Source organism: Salvelinus sp. IW2-2015, unplaced genomic scaffold (assembly GCF_002910315.2).
Source record: "Salvelinus sp. IW2-2015 unplaced genomic scaffold, ASM291031v2 Un_scaffold1901, whole genome shotgun sequence".
In the NCBI taxonomy this organism is placed as follows: domain Eukaryota; kingdom Metazoa; phylum Chordata; class Actinopteri; order Salmoniformes; family Salmonidae; genus Salvelinus; species Salvelinus sp. IW2-2015.
The window spans coordinates 7654-22225 of NW_019943262.1; the positions used below are offsets into that span (position 1 = coordinate 7654).

General features: G+C 41.8%; 1 protein-coding gene across 2 annotated transcripts; it reads right to left on the reverse strand.

Moving 5' to 3' along the window:
• Positions 1–107: 107 nt before the first annotated feature.
• nuf2 (UF2 component of NDC80 kinetochore complex) lies at positions 108–14273 on the reverse strand. Of its 2 annotated transcripts, none has more exons than XM_070439768.1 (6): positions 14185–14273; positions 13764–13891; positions 13532–13606; positions 9940–10015; positions 5374–5435; positions 108–341 (listed from the first exon to the last, which is right to left on the reverse strand). In XM_070439768.1, the coding sequence occupies exons 4-6, from the start codon at positions 9957–9959 to the stop codon at positions 196–198; spliced, it is 228 nt and encodes a 75-aa protein (XP_070295869.1). In that variant the 5' UTR covers positions 9960–10015; positions 13532–13606; positions 13764–13891; positions 14185–14273; the 3' UTR covers positions 108–195. The 2 variants fall into 2 exon arrangements, 1 of the variants encoding a protein (XP_070295869.1); XR_011476166.1 differs by having other exon boundaries at positions 244–341.
• Between the last annotated feature and the right edge of the window lie 299 nt (positions 14274–14572).

Here is a 14572-nt window from a genome sequence, read left to right on the forward strand (position 1 = left end):
TGAGCAGCAGGGGATAATGTGTCTCAGCGGTAACTGAGCAGCATGGGGGATAATGTGTCTCAGTGGTAACTGAGCAGCAGGGGATAATGTGTCTCAGCGGTAATTGAGCAGCAGGGGATAATGTGTCTCAGTGGTAACTGAGCAGTAGGGGATAATGTGTCTCAGCGGTAATTGAGCAGCAGGGGATAATGTGTCTCAGTGGTAACTGAGCAGTAGGGGATGATGTATCTCAGTCAGACTTACAAATCTCTCCTGGTGTCCCATAGTCATATCCAGCCTCTGCTTCCTGAAGTGAAGGTAGTTCATGATGCCACTCAGGATGGTCACCGTCCTCTTCACCTCTGTAAAGGAAGGACAGACAGGGAGATTGGAAGGTTACCTAAGAGTGATGGGCCTGTATAGGAATTTAACATATCAGCTAACCACATCATATGAATTAGCCATCTGGTTTCGGACTGCACAGTCGATGACATGGCACACAACCATCGATTGACGCTAGGGATGTGTATCTTTCCCTTTCAAGAAGATTCGATACATGGTAGAGGTCGACCTCTAATACACGGGCACTCGAATACGATACGTTTCAGTTTGATACTATTCGGTTTGATTAAAGGAACTAATTGATGCAATGCACTAACATTTGTTGCAGAAACATTCATTTCCCATTGTAAATTAAAATGTGCTGCTGATGGAGGTTGTGAGATATCGTGTGACCCTCATTTGTGCTCTGTCACCCTCGACCCTCACTAACCCAATCTGAGATATCTACTGCAGCCCTCATCCTCAACATACAACACCCGTTCTGCCAGTCACATTCTGTTAAAGGTCCCCAAAGCACACACATCCCTGGGTCGTTCCTCTTTTCAGTACGCTGCAGCTAGCGACTGGAACGAGCTGCAACAAACACTCAAACTGGACAGTTTTATCTCCACCTCTTCATTCAAAGACTCAATCATGGACACTCTTACTGACAGTTGTGGCTGCTTTGAGTGATGTATGGTTGTCTCTACCTTCTTGCCCTTTGTGCTGTTGTCTGTGCCCAATGTTTGTACCATGCTGTGTTGCTACCATGTTGTGTTGCTACCATGTTGTGTTGCTACCATGTTGTTGTCATGTTGTGTTGCTACCATGTTGTTGTCGTGTTGTGCTGCTACCATGTTGTGTTGCCATGTGTTGTGTTGCTACCATGTTGTGTTGCTACCATGTTGTTGTCGTGTTGTGTTGCTACCATGTTGTGTTTCTACCATGCTGTGCTGCTACCATGCTGTGTTGACATGTGTTGCTCACCATTTGTGTTTCTACCGTGTTGTGTTGCCTGCCATGTTTGTGCAGCTACCATGTTGTGTAGCTACCATGCTGTGTTGACATGTGTTGTGTTGCTACCTGTTGTGTTGCTACCATGCTGTGCTGCTACCTATGCTGTGTTGACAGTGTTGCTACCATGTGTTGCTACCGTGTTGTGTTGACATGTGTTGTGTTGCTACCATGTTGTGTTGCCTACCATGTTGTTGTCATGTTGTGTTGCTTACCATGTTGTGCTGCTACCATGTTGTGTTACTACCATGTTGTGTTGCTACCATTGTTGTTGTCATGTTGTTGTTGCTACCATGTTGTGTTGCTACCATGTTGTGCAGCTACCATATTGTGTTTTACCATGCTGTGCTGCTACATGCTGTGTTGACATGTGTTGCTACCATGTTGTGTTTCTACCGGTGTTGTGTTGCTACCATGTTGTGCATGCTACCATGTTGTGTAGCTCTACCATGCTGTGCTGACATGTGTTGTGTTGCTACCATGTTGTGTTGCTACCATGTTGTTGTCATGTTGTGTTGCTACCATGTTGTGCTGCTACCATGTTGTGTTACTACCATGTTGTGTTGCTACCATGTTGTTGTCATGTTGTGTTGCTACCATGTTGTGTTGCTACCATGTTGTGCAGCTACCATATTGTGTTTCTACCATGCTGTGCTGCTACCATGCTGTGTTGACATGTGTTGTGTTGCTACCATGTTGTGTTGCTACCATGTTGTGTTTCTACAGTGTTGTGTTGCTACCGTGCTGTGCTGCTACCATGCTGTGTTGACATGTGTTGCTACCATGTTGTGCTGCTACCATGTTGTGTTCCACTCCTCTTTCTATTCTGGTCATAGCCAGTTTGAGCTGTTCTGTGAAGGGAGTAGTACACAGCGTTGTATGAGATCTTCAGTGTCTTGGCAAGTTCTCGCATGGAAAAGTCATAATTTCTCAGAACAAGAATAGACTGATGAGTTTCAGAAGAAAGTTCTTTGTTTCTGGCCATATGCTGATGCTCCAGATACTCAACTAGTCTAAAGAAGGACGGTTTTATTGCTTCTTTAAATCAGGACAACATAACTGCAAAAGGGTTTTCTAATGAACAATTAGCCTTTTAAAATCATAAACTTAGCTAACACAACATGCCATTGGAACACAGGAGTGATGGTTGCTGATAATGGGCCTCTGTACGCCTATGTAGATATTCCATTAAAAACCAGTCGTTTCCAGCTACAATAGTCATTTACAACGTTAACAATGTCTACACTGTATTTCTGATCAATTTGATGTTATTTAAAAAAATTTTTTTTTGCTTTTCTTTCAAAAACAAGGACATTTCTAATTGACCCCAAACTTTTGAACAGTAGTGCATATAAAAAAACAACATAAATATCACATTTACCTAAGCATTCAGACATTTTACTCAGTACTTTGTTGAAAGCACCTTTGGCAGCGATTACAGCCTCGAGTCTTCCTGGGTATGACGCTACAAGCTTGGCACAGCTGTATTCGGGGAGTTTCTCCCATTCCGCTCTGCAGATCCTCTCAAGCTCTGTCAGGTTGGATGGGGAGCATTGCTGCACAGCTTTTTTCAGGTCTCTACAGAGATGTTCGATCGGGTTCAAGTCTGAGCTCTGGCTGGGCCATTCGAGGACATTAAGAGACTAGTCCTGAAGCCACTCCTGCGTTGTCTTGGCTGTGTGCTTCGCTCGTTGTCCTGTTGGAAGGTTACCCTTCGCCCCCAGTCTGAGGTCCTGAGCGCTCTGGAGCAGGTTTTCATCAAGGATCTCTGTACTTTGCTCCGTTCATCTTTGCCTCGATCCTGACTAGTTTCCCAGTCCCTGAAAAAAATCCCCGCAGCATGATGCTGCTACCACCATGCTTCACCGTAGGGATGGTGTCAGGTTTCCTCCAGACGAGATGCTTGGCATTCAGGTAAGAGTTCAATCTTGGTTTCATCAGACCAGAGAATCTTGTTTGTCATGGTCTGAGAGTCTTTAGGTGCCTTTTGGCAAACTCCAAGTGGGCAATCATGTGCCTTTTACTGAGGAGTGGCTTCCATCTAGCCACTCTACCATAAAGGTCTGATTGGTGGAGAGCTGCAGAGATGGTTGTCCTTCTGGAAGGTTCTCCCATCTCCACAGAGGAACTCTGGAGCTCTGTCAGAGTGACCATCGGGTTCTTGGTCTCCTCCCTGACCAAGTCCCTTCTCCCACGACTGCTCAGTTTGGCTGCGCAGCCCGCTCTAGGAAGAGTCTTCTTCCATTTAAGTTACTGTCTCGGAGCTCTATTGACAATTCCTTCGACCTCATTGCTTGCTTTTTGCTCACCTGCATTGCCACTTTAGGAAGAGTCTTGGTGGTTCCAAACGCCTTCCATTTAAGAATGATGGAGGCCACTGTGTTCTTGGGGACCTTCAATTCTGCAGACATTTTTTGGTACCCTTCCCCAGATCTGTGCCTCAAAACAATCCTGTCTCGGAGCTCTACGGACAATTCCTTCGACGTCTTGGTTTTTGCTCTAACATGCTGTGGATCTTTCCAAATCATGTCCAATCAATTGAATTTACCACAGGTGAATCAAGTTGTAGAAACATTTCAAGGATGATCAATAGAAACAGAATGCACCTGAGCTCAATTTAACTAGGCAAGTCAGTTAAGAACAAATTATCATTTACAATGACGGCCTACCAAAAGGCCTCCCCAGAAAGGAGACATGCTAAAAAGTTGGAGATAAGGTTGCTGCCCCCCTATCGTTACCTCTGTTTGATTGAGTGTGTGGACAGGTGTCTTTTATACAGGTAACGAGTTCAAACAGGTGCAGTTAATACAGGTAATGAGTGGAGAACAGGAGGGCTTCTTAAAGAAAAACTAACAGGTCTGTGAGAGCCGGAATTCTTACTGGTTGGTAGGTGATCAAATACTTATGTCATGCAATAAAATGCAAATTAATTACTTAAAAATCATACAATGTGATTTTCTGGATTTTTGTTTTAGATTCCGTCTCTCACAGTTGAAGTGTACCTATGATAAAAATTACAGACCTCTACATGCTTTGTACAATCGGCAGTGTATCAAATACTTGTTCTCCCCACTGTATATATATATATATATATATATAAACACACACATATATAGAAGGGGAAAAATATTTATATCTAGGGGATTAGAAATTATGCAGACAATTACATTGATGAAAATACAATCTATTTGCAATATTAAAGCTCATCTACAAAAAAAGATTTAAAAAATACCATGTATACTGATTGTTGCGAGCAATACGACCAAAAGTATTGCTGATGGTGAACCTGAACAATCAAAATAAACTCTAATGTAAGCCCCGATCAGAATGTAGCTGTGTGCTAGTTTACCTATAGCCAGGTGAGAGTTGTGCCTCCGCGGTAGATTAGGCTACTTTTATTCAGGTAAAACACCATTTTCAACGGCGCATTTGATAACAAAAATAACCTAGCAAATGACTTTGGTTGTCACTCAACTAATAAAGCCTAATCTTACGCAAGCCATTTCACCATCATTTGAATGTTGAAGGTGACCTGCAGATGTGCCAGATCAGGATCAGGCTCGTTAGTCAGCGGGCGAAGCGGCACAGTTTGACTGATATTGCCTGGTGTTGTTCAGCAAAATGACTTGTAGATCAATGACTGTCAATATAATGACATGCTTAGTTCAACACTGAAGGAGAGGACGCAGAGGTACTTTCCGGAAGGTAGAAAGAAAGCAATTGGAGCAAAACATTTTAGTGAAACGGCGATTCGTAACCTTGCATGCTACCTTCGGAGAGTTTGTGATTCCACGCTCATATCTTAAACATTTGAACCTGGGACCGATGCATATTAGTGAATCGTTACATCCCTAATTGATGCAATTCAATGTAGTTGGGCAGGAACTTGACCAAGATGGACGTTCAGTTTCCGACAGCAGCCAGGTGACATCCTCAACGTGAGACAAATATCTGCTAGGTCATATGGTGAAAATAACCCTTCCACTGCAATGTCTTGGCACCAGTCAGCTGAAGAAGACAGAAGTAGTGTAGATGCTCTTTCAGACAGCTCATACTCACTGGGAGCCAGCAGGTCGTTCAGTGAGAAGTCATACACATAGCACATCCGCAGGAACTGACGCCTGGAACAGAAGACACATACAGGATGAAAACTGTAGAACCGGCCCCGCACTGTTAAAACAGTAGAACCGGCCCCGCACTGTTAAAACAGTAGAACCGGCCCCGCACTGTTAAAACAGTAGAACCGGCNGTAGAACCGGCCCCGCACTGTTAAAACAGTAGAACCGGCCCCGCACTGTTAAAACAGTAGAACCGGCCCCGCACTGTTAAAACAGTAGAACCGGCCCCGCACTGTTAAAACAGTATAATTGATTCACACTGTGACAACAATAAAACAAATCGAGAAAAGTGCAAAAAATAGCCCACATGAACATATGTAGCCTAAGAAACAAGGTTAATGAAATCAATTACTTGCTTGTAACAGATGACATTCATATACTCTCTCTGAAACTCACTTGGATAATACCTTTAATGATACAGTTGTAGCAATACACAGTGGTGACCTAAATATTGACTGGCTTTCATCAAGCTGCCCACTAAAGAAAAACCTTCAAACTGTAACCAGTGCCTGCAACCTGGGATTTTTAAATTATGTTAAATCAATTTCTTCAGAGTGCGGCAATTGTAGGCTAAGGGTTAATGATTTTTTCATTGGCAAGGTTAGCAGACTTAGGCATAACTTGCCAGCAACACATGCAAAACCTACACATCCAAGTATAACTGACCAAATTATGAAAGACAAGCATTGTAACTTTGAATTATGTAAATTGAGTGTGGAAGAGGGGGGGGGGGGGTCTATCAACAATGACAACTTGGATGGAAAATTACTGCAGACGATATTGCCACTCCTATTTGCTCTCTCTTCAATCTACAAAAAAAGTGTGTACCATGAGACCTGGAGGGAAGCAAGTCATTCTTCCACCCAAGAATAGTAAAGCACCCTTTACTATTTATTTACCTTTATTTAACTAGGCAAGTCAGTTAAGAACTAATTCTTATTTACAATGACGGCCTAGGAACAGTGGGTTATCTGCCTTGTTCAGGGGCAGAACGACAGATTTGTACCTTGTCAGCTCGGGGATTCGATCTTGCAACCTTTGTTACTAGTTCAACGCTCTAACCACTAGTCTACCCTGCCGCCCCCTAGCTCAAATAGCAGACCAATCAGACTGTTACTAACCCTTAGTAAACGTTGTGTTTGACCAGATACAATGCTATTTTACAGTAAACAAATTGACAGACTTTCAGCTCGCTTATAGGGATGGACATTCAACATGCATGGCACTTACACAAATGACTGATGATTGGCTGAGAGAAATTGATGATAAAATTATTGTGGGGGCTGTCTTGTTAGACTTCAGTGCGGCTTTTGACATGATCGATGATAGTCTGCTGCTGGAAAAACGTACATGTTATGGCTTTACACCCCCAACTACATTGTGGATAAAGAGTTCTGTCTTACAGAACATAGAGGGTGTTCTTTAATGGAAGCCTCTTCAACAAAATCCAGGTAGAATAAGGCATTCCCCAGGGCAGCTGTCTAGGCCCCTTACTTTTTTTCAATATTTACTAATGACCTACCACTGGCTATGAGTAACGCCTGTGTGTCTTTGTATGCGGATGACTCAACACTATACAGGTCAGGTACTACAGCAAGTGAAGTCACTGCAACACTTAAAGAGATTCAGTCAGTTTCAGAATGGGTGGCAAGAAATAAGTTAGTACTAAATATTTCAAAAACTAAAAGCATTGTATTTGGGACAAATCATTCACTAAATATTGTAATGAATAATGTGGAAATTGAGGAGACTAAACTGCTTGGAGTAACCCTGGATTGTAAACTGTTATGGTAAAAACATATTGATACAGTAGTAGCTAAGATGGGTAGAAATCTGTCCATAATAAAGTGCTGCTCTGCCTTAACAACACTATCAACAAGGCAGGTCCTACAGACCCTAGTTTCTACCTTCTTAACAGCACTATCAACAAGGCAGGTCCTGCAGGCCCTAGTTTGTCGCACCTGTACTTCTACTTATTTACAATGACGGACTTCCCCCGGCCAAACTCTAACGACGCTGGGCCAATTGTGCCCCGCCCTATAGGACTCCCAATCATGGCCGATTGTGATACAGCCTGGAATCGAACCATGGTCTGTAATGATGCCTCTAGCACTGAGATGCCTTACACCGCTGAGCCACTCGGGAGCCCTAAAACTCATGCAAGTAGTAGTAACTCATACAAGCAGTAGTAACTCATACAAGCAGTTGTAACTCATACAAGCAGTAGTAACTCATACAAGTAGTAGTAACTCATACAAGCAGTAGTAACTCATACAAGCAGTTGTAACTCATACAAGAAGTAGAATATGGAGAAAAATAATACAAATACACCTTATGGAACAGCATAAATACACGGACTGTGAAGTCACACTCACAGGTACACAAAACACACCCAACAAACACCCTACACACCTGGATAGTGTGTAGTAGTAGACTAGTGGCCTGACCCTAACCCTGGGGACTTACTGTACTGTGAAATCGTTTGGGAAATGTATTTTCATGTATATTATACTGCTTTAATTTTTACTGGACGCCAGGAAGAGTAGCTTCTGCCTTAGCAGCAGCTAGTGGGGATCCATAATAAATACAAATACATCTCCATGACCCCGAGCCATCCACAATAAATACAAATACATCTCCATGACCCCGAGCCATCTACCGGGGATCCATAATAAATACATCTCCATGACCCCGAGCCATCCACCAGGGATCCATAGTAAATACAAATACATCTCCATGACCCCAAGCCATCCACCGGGGATCCATAATAAATACAAATACATCTCCATGACCCTGAGCCATCCACCAGGGATCCATAGTAAATACATCTCCATGACCCCGAGCCATCCACCAGGGATCCATAGTAAATACATCTCCATGACCCCGAGCCAACTCCACCGGTGGTTCCAGTTAGTTAAATACATCTCCATGACCCCTAGAGCCATCCACCAGGGGATCCATAGTAAATATACACTCCAATACACCTCCATCGTCCGCCGAGCCATCCACCAGGGATCCATAGTAAATACATCTCCATGACCCCGAGCCATCCACCGGGAGCCATAATATAACTACATCTCCTTGACCCCGAGCCATCCACCAGGGATCTAGTAAATACATCCTGAAGACCCGACCATCCACCAGGGATCCATAGATATACATCTCATGACCCCGAGCCATCCACCGGGGAGCTAATATAAATACATCTCCATGACCCGAGCCATCCACCAGGGATCCATAGTAAATACCACTCCATGAACCCCGAGCCATCCACCAGGGATCCATAGTAAATACACTCCAGGAACCGCCATAAGCCATCCAACTACCACTGCACAGTACGCGCACGACGGGAGCCATAATAAATACATCTCCATGACCCCGAGCCATCCACCAGGGATCCATAGTAAATACACTCTCCATGACCCGAACGCCATCCACCAGGGATCCATAGTAAATACATCTCCATGACCCCCCGAGCCATCCACCAGGGATCCATAGTAAATACATACTCCATGACCCGAGCCATCCACGCGGGCCATAGTAAATACACCTCCATGACCCAGCCATCCACCAGGGATCCATAGTAAATACATCCCATGACCCGAGCCATCCACCAGGGATCCATAGTAAATACATCTCCATGACCGCCGAGCCATCCACCAGGGATCCATAGTAAATACATCTCCATGGACGCCTGAGGCCATCACAGGGATCCAAGTAAATATATCTCCATGACCCCGAGCCATCCCAGGGATCCATAGTAAATACACTCCATGACCGAGCCAGTCACCCCAGGGATCCATAGTAAATACATCTCCATGACCCCGACCTCCACCAGGATCATAGTAATACACTTCCATGACCCCGAGCCATCCACGAGATCCATAGTAAAATACAACTCCATGACCCGAGCCATCCACCAGAGGATCCCATATGTAAAAAACGTGACTCCACACAGTTAGAACATTATTGACAGATTCACACTTAAAACATATCTAACAGTGTGGAATCAGTTTCACAGATCAGTTTAGTGCAAATCCCAGGTAGACAAACAACATCCTCAGGTAGACACACTCACATCCTCAGGTAGACAACATCATTAACAGCAGCAATTCCCATCCTCAGGTAGACAACAACTCACATCCTCAGGTGACAACACTCACTCCTCAGGTAGACACAACTCACATCCAGGTAGACAACATCATTAACAGCAGCAATTCACATCCTCAGGTAGACAAACAACTCACATCCTCAGGTAGAACAACAACTCACATCCTCAGGTAGACAACATCATAACAGCAGCAATTCCCATCCTCAGGTAGACAAACAACTCTAACATCCTCAGGTAGACAACAACCTCACTCCTCAGGTAGACAACATCATTAACAGCAGCAATTCACATCCTCAGGTAGACAACAACTCCATCCTCGGTAGACAACAACTCACATCCTCAGGTAAGACAACATCATTACAGCAGCATTCACATCCTCAGGTAGACAAACTCCACATCCTCAGGTAGACACTCATGACAGCAGTGGGCCACTCATGGAGCTGGGGATGGGGATGTTCTCAGAGAATGGGACCTGTAGGGAAACACATCGATAGAAATATAAGGCTCGGATTAATCACATAAAGTACAGTACATATAGTACATATAGTACATACAGTACAGTACAGATAGTACATACAGTACAGTACATATAGTACATACAGTACAGTACAGATAGTACATACAGTACATACAGTACATACAGTACAGTACAGTACATATAGTACATACAGTACATACAGTACAGTACAGATAGTACATACAGTACAGTACATACAGTACATATAGTACATACAGTACAGTACAGATAGTACATATAGTACATACAGTACAGTACAGATAGTACATACAGTACATACAGTACAGATAGTACATACAGTACACACAGTACAGTACATACAGTACATACAGTACAGTACATACAGTACATACAGTACAGATAGTACATACAGTACAGTACATACAGTACATATAGTACATACAGTACAGTACAGATAGTACATACAGTACATACAGTACATACAGTACATACAGTACAGTACATACAGTACAGTACATACAGTACATACAGTACAGTACATACAGTGCCTTTAGAAAGTATTCACAGGCCTAGACTTTCCACATTTGTGATACGGCCTGAATTTAAAATTGATTACATTTAGATTGTGTCCCTGGCCTATACAGAATACCTGAAAGTGTCAAAGTGGACTTATGTTTTTAGAAATTGTTACAAATTAATTAAAAATGAAAAGCTGAAATGTCTTGAGTGAATAAGTATTCAACCTCTAAATAAGTTCAAGTCACATAATAAGTTGCGTGAACTCACTGTGTGCAAAAACGTTTTTTGAATGACTACCTCATCTCTGTATCCCACACATAGAATTATCTGTAAGTTCCCTCAGTCAAGCACTGAATTTCAAACAGATTCAACCACAAAGACAAGGGAGGATTTCCAATGCCTTTCAAAGAATGGGTCAACATTTTTAATAAGCAAAAATGTAATATCCCCCAGTTGCCAGAGAGGAAGGAAACCGCTCAGGATTTCACCATGAGACCAATGGGGACTTTAAAATAGTTAGAGTTGAATTGCTGTGATAGGAGAAAACTGAGGATGGATCAACAACATTTTAGTTACTCCACAATACTAACCTAAATAACAGAGTGAAAAGAAGGAAGCCTGAACAGAATAAAAATATTCCAAAACATGCGTTATATTTGGGGCAAATCCAACACATTACTGAGTACCACTTCATATTTTCAAGCATGGTGGTGGCTGCATCATGCTATGGGTATGCTTGTCATCAGTAAGGACTAGGGAGTTTTTGTTTTGTATGAAAAGAAACAGAAAATAGCTAAGCACAGGCAAAATCCTAGAGGAAAACCTGGTTCGGTCTGCTTTCCAACACTCACTGGGAGACAAATTCACCTTTCAGCAGGACAATAACCTAAAACACAAGGCCAAATATACACTGGAGTTGCTTTCCAAGAAGACATTGAATGTTCCCGAGTGGCCTAGTTACAGTTTTTACTTAAAATCTGCTTGGAAATCTAATGGCAAGACATGAAAATGGCAGTCTAGCAATGATCAACAAACAACTTGACAGCGCTTGAAGAATTTTATAAAGAATAAATGTGCAAATATTGTACAATCCAGGTGTGAAAAGCTCTAGAGACTTACCCAGAAAGCCTCACAGCTATAATCGCTGCTAAAGGTGCTTCTACAAAGTATTGACTCATATCCTAACTGTAGGTAGTAGGTTTTCATAACGATTGGAAATCGGTATTTTTGGGCGCCGATTAGCCGTTTTTTTTACACCTTTATTTAATCTTTATTTAACTAGGCAAGTCAGTTAAGAACACATTCTTATTTTCAATGACGGCCTAGGAACGTTCTGCCTCGTTCAGGGGCAGAACGACAGATTTTTAACCTTGTCAGCTCGGGGGAAATAATCTTGCAACCTTACAGTTAACTAGTCCAATGCTCTAACACCTGATTACATTGCACTCCACGAGGAGCCTGCCTGTTACGCGAATGAAGTAAGCTAAGGTAAGTTGCTAGCTAGCATTAAACTTATCTTATAAAAAACAATCAATCAATGACTGTCATTGCTCCAATGTGTACTTAAKCATAAACATCAATGCCTTTCTTAAAATCAATACACAAGTATATATTTTTTAACCTACATATGTAGCTAAAAGAAATCCAGGTTAGCAGGCAATATTAACCAGGTGAAATTGTGTCATTGCAACAGTGTATATGCAACATGTTGGGCCGCCTGGCTCTTTGCGAACTAATTTGCCAGAATTTTACGTAATTATGACATAACATTGAAGGTTGTGCAATGTAACAGGAATATTTAGACTCATGGATGCCACCCGTTTGATAAAATACGGAACGGAATAAACGTTTTGTTTTCGAGGTGATAGTTTCCGGATTAGTCAAAGGTATATGGTTTAGAGAGAAATAGTCGACGTGTTATAATTCCTGTAATAACTTGCGGCTGAACTTGAAAGGGGTTCCTTAGTTATTTTACTGTTCATGTCTTCCATAGAGAATGTCTTGATCTACTTCAAATAAGGTCTGTGTTTCGCAGAGTAGCAGACTGACAGGGGACCACGCAGACAAGCTCTGCTTTCTGCACTACAACATAAAACTTCTTAACTGGGAATATTGAAGACCCATGAAAGCTGGTGGTTCGTTTTAACATATGTTCTCATGTTATTTGAGACTAAATTGATTTTATTTATGTATTATATTAAGTTAAAATAAAAGTGTTCATTGTTCATTCAGTATTGTTGCAATTGTCATTATTACAAAAATGTGTGTGTGTGTACATATAAAACTTTACTTTCCTTCTTTTTAAAATTTATTTTAAATTTTTAAATTGGCCGATTAACTTCTCTAGGGTAGGGGGCAGTATTCGGAATTTTGGATGAAATGCATGCCCAAATTAAACGGCCTGTTTCTCGGGCCCAGAAGATATGATATGCATATAACTGGTAGATTTTGATAGAAAACACTCTAAAGTGGCTTTCGACCTTCGTCTCTCCCGAGCCCGTAGTTTTAGCGATGAACCCACAAATGCTGATGCTCCAGATACCAGATTCTCAACTAGTCTAAAGAAGGAGTTTTATTGCTTCTTTAAATCAGAACAGTTTTCAGCGGTGCTAACATAGTTGCAAAAGGATTTTCTAATGATCAATTAGCCTTTTAAAATGCTAAACTTGGATTAGCTAACACAACGTGCCATTGGAACACAGGAGTGATGGTTGCTGATAATGGGTCTATGTAAATATTCCATTTAAAACCAGCCGTTTCCAGCTACAATAGTAATTTACAACATTAACAACGTGTACAGTGTTTTAATGGACAAAAGAACACTTTTCTTTCAAAAACAAGAACATTTCTAAGTGACCCCAACATTTTGAACAGTAGTGTATTGATTAAAAGTAATGTGTGCGTTTAAATATGTATAACCATATATTTACAAGCATTTCGCTACATCCACAATAAGCTAAACATGTGTATGTGTAGTGTAAGTGTACATACCATGTAATGACACTCAGGCTTGAAGCGGTACAGGAGTTGCAGTATCCTCATGTACAGTCTCTGTACTGCATCTGGCTACAATGGGGACAACAACATTGTATTACACTACCAACATTGGCAGCTGCAAATAAATTATCACTTTCATATGAGTCATATACACAATACAACCTCTGTGTGTGTTATTGGAGAACTCATGCAGTCATATTCATGCTAATTTAAAAACGTGTATTACCTTTGGGCTCGGGGCAAGGTCGTTCTTAGTGAAATGTTTTGCCTCCTGCCCGGTAAGGACCTCAGTGCGGAAAAAGGTTACGATGGCGTCCACTTTATACACTGGGAAAGTGTTCTCCGTCATTGTTACTAGGAAAAACATTTTTTAAACTGAATCAACAAGCAATTCAAATTCAGATCAATGTTTTTACTTGGGTATTTGGCTACGGTACACTACCATTATTCATATCAGTACATTTGAACTTATCTGCTTTAACGTTAACTAGCTAACGTTAACTATTCACTATTTAACGTTAGCCCAGGTAGCTAACTTGGCTACCTTGCTTACTTTGTCCTACACATAATCGTTATAAATATCTAAAGCTAGATTATTCAAACAGTGATTCTTAGTATAACGTCTTTGCAATGAGTAGTTTGATTACCTGATATTGTGTTGTTGACTACGGAGCAAACAAGTAGCTAACGATTTCACGTCTGGTATTTCGATTTTTGGCGCTTTCGAGGTAACTTCCGTGTTTTTCGTATTCTTCAGTTGATTATTGGTGCGCGACAGCGCCACCGCAAGGTTTGGGGTCGTCACTGGTTTAAACAGCCACAAAGTCATAAACCACACCCATTTCTACAGTTGCTCTTCTTAAATCTAATTTTCAACCTAACCTTAACCACACTGCAAACACTTGGTGGCAGGTAGCCTAGTGGTTAGAGCATTGGGCCAGTAACCAAAAGGTTGCTGGATAAAAATCTGTTGTTCTGCCCCTGAACAAGGCAGTTAACCCACTGTACCCTGGTAGGCTCTCATTGTAAATAAGA

Bases quoted from the DNA above. Each gene is read 5' to 3' on its own strand.
- nuf2 (XM_070439768.1), bottom strand. From the start codon at position 9,959: ATGAGTGTCTACCTGAGGAT. The intron at 5,436-9,939 runs GTGGAGTTTGTC...CTTCTGTTCCAG, and splicing joins ATGAGTGTCTACCTGAGGAT to GCGTCAGTTCCTGCGGATGT. The intron at 342-5,373 runs GTGAGTATGAGC...CTTCCTTTACAG, and splicing joins GAACGACCTGCTGGCTCCCA to AGGTGAAGAGGACGGTGACC.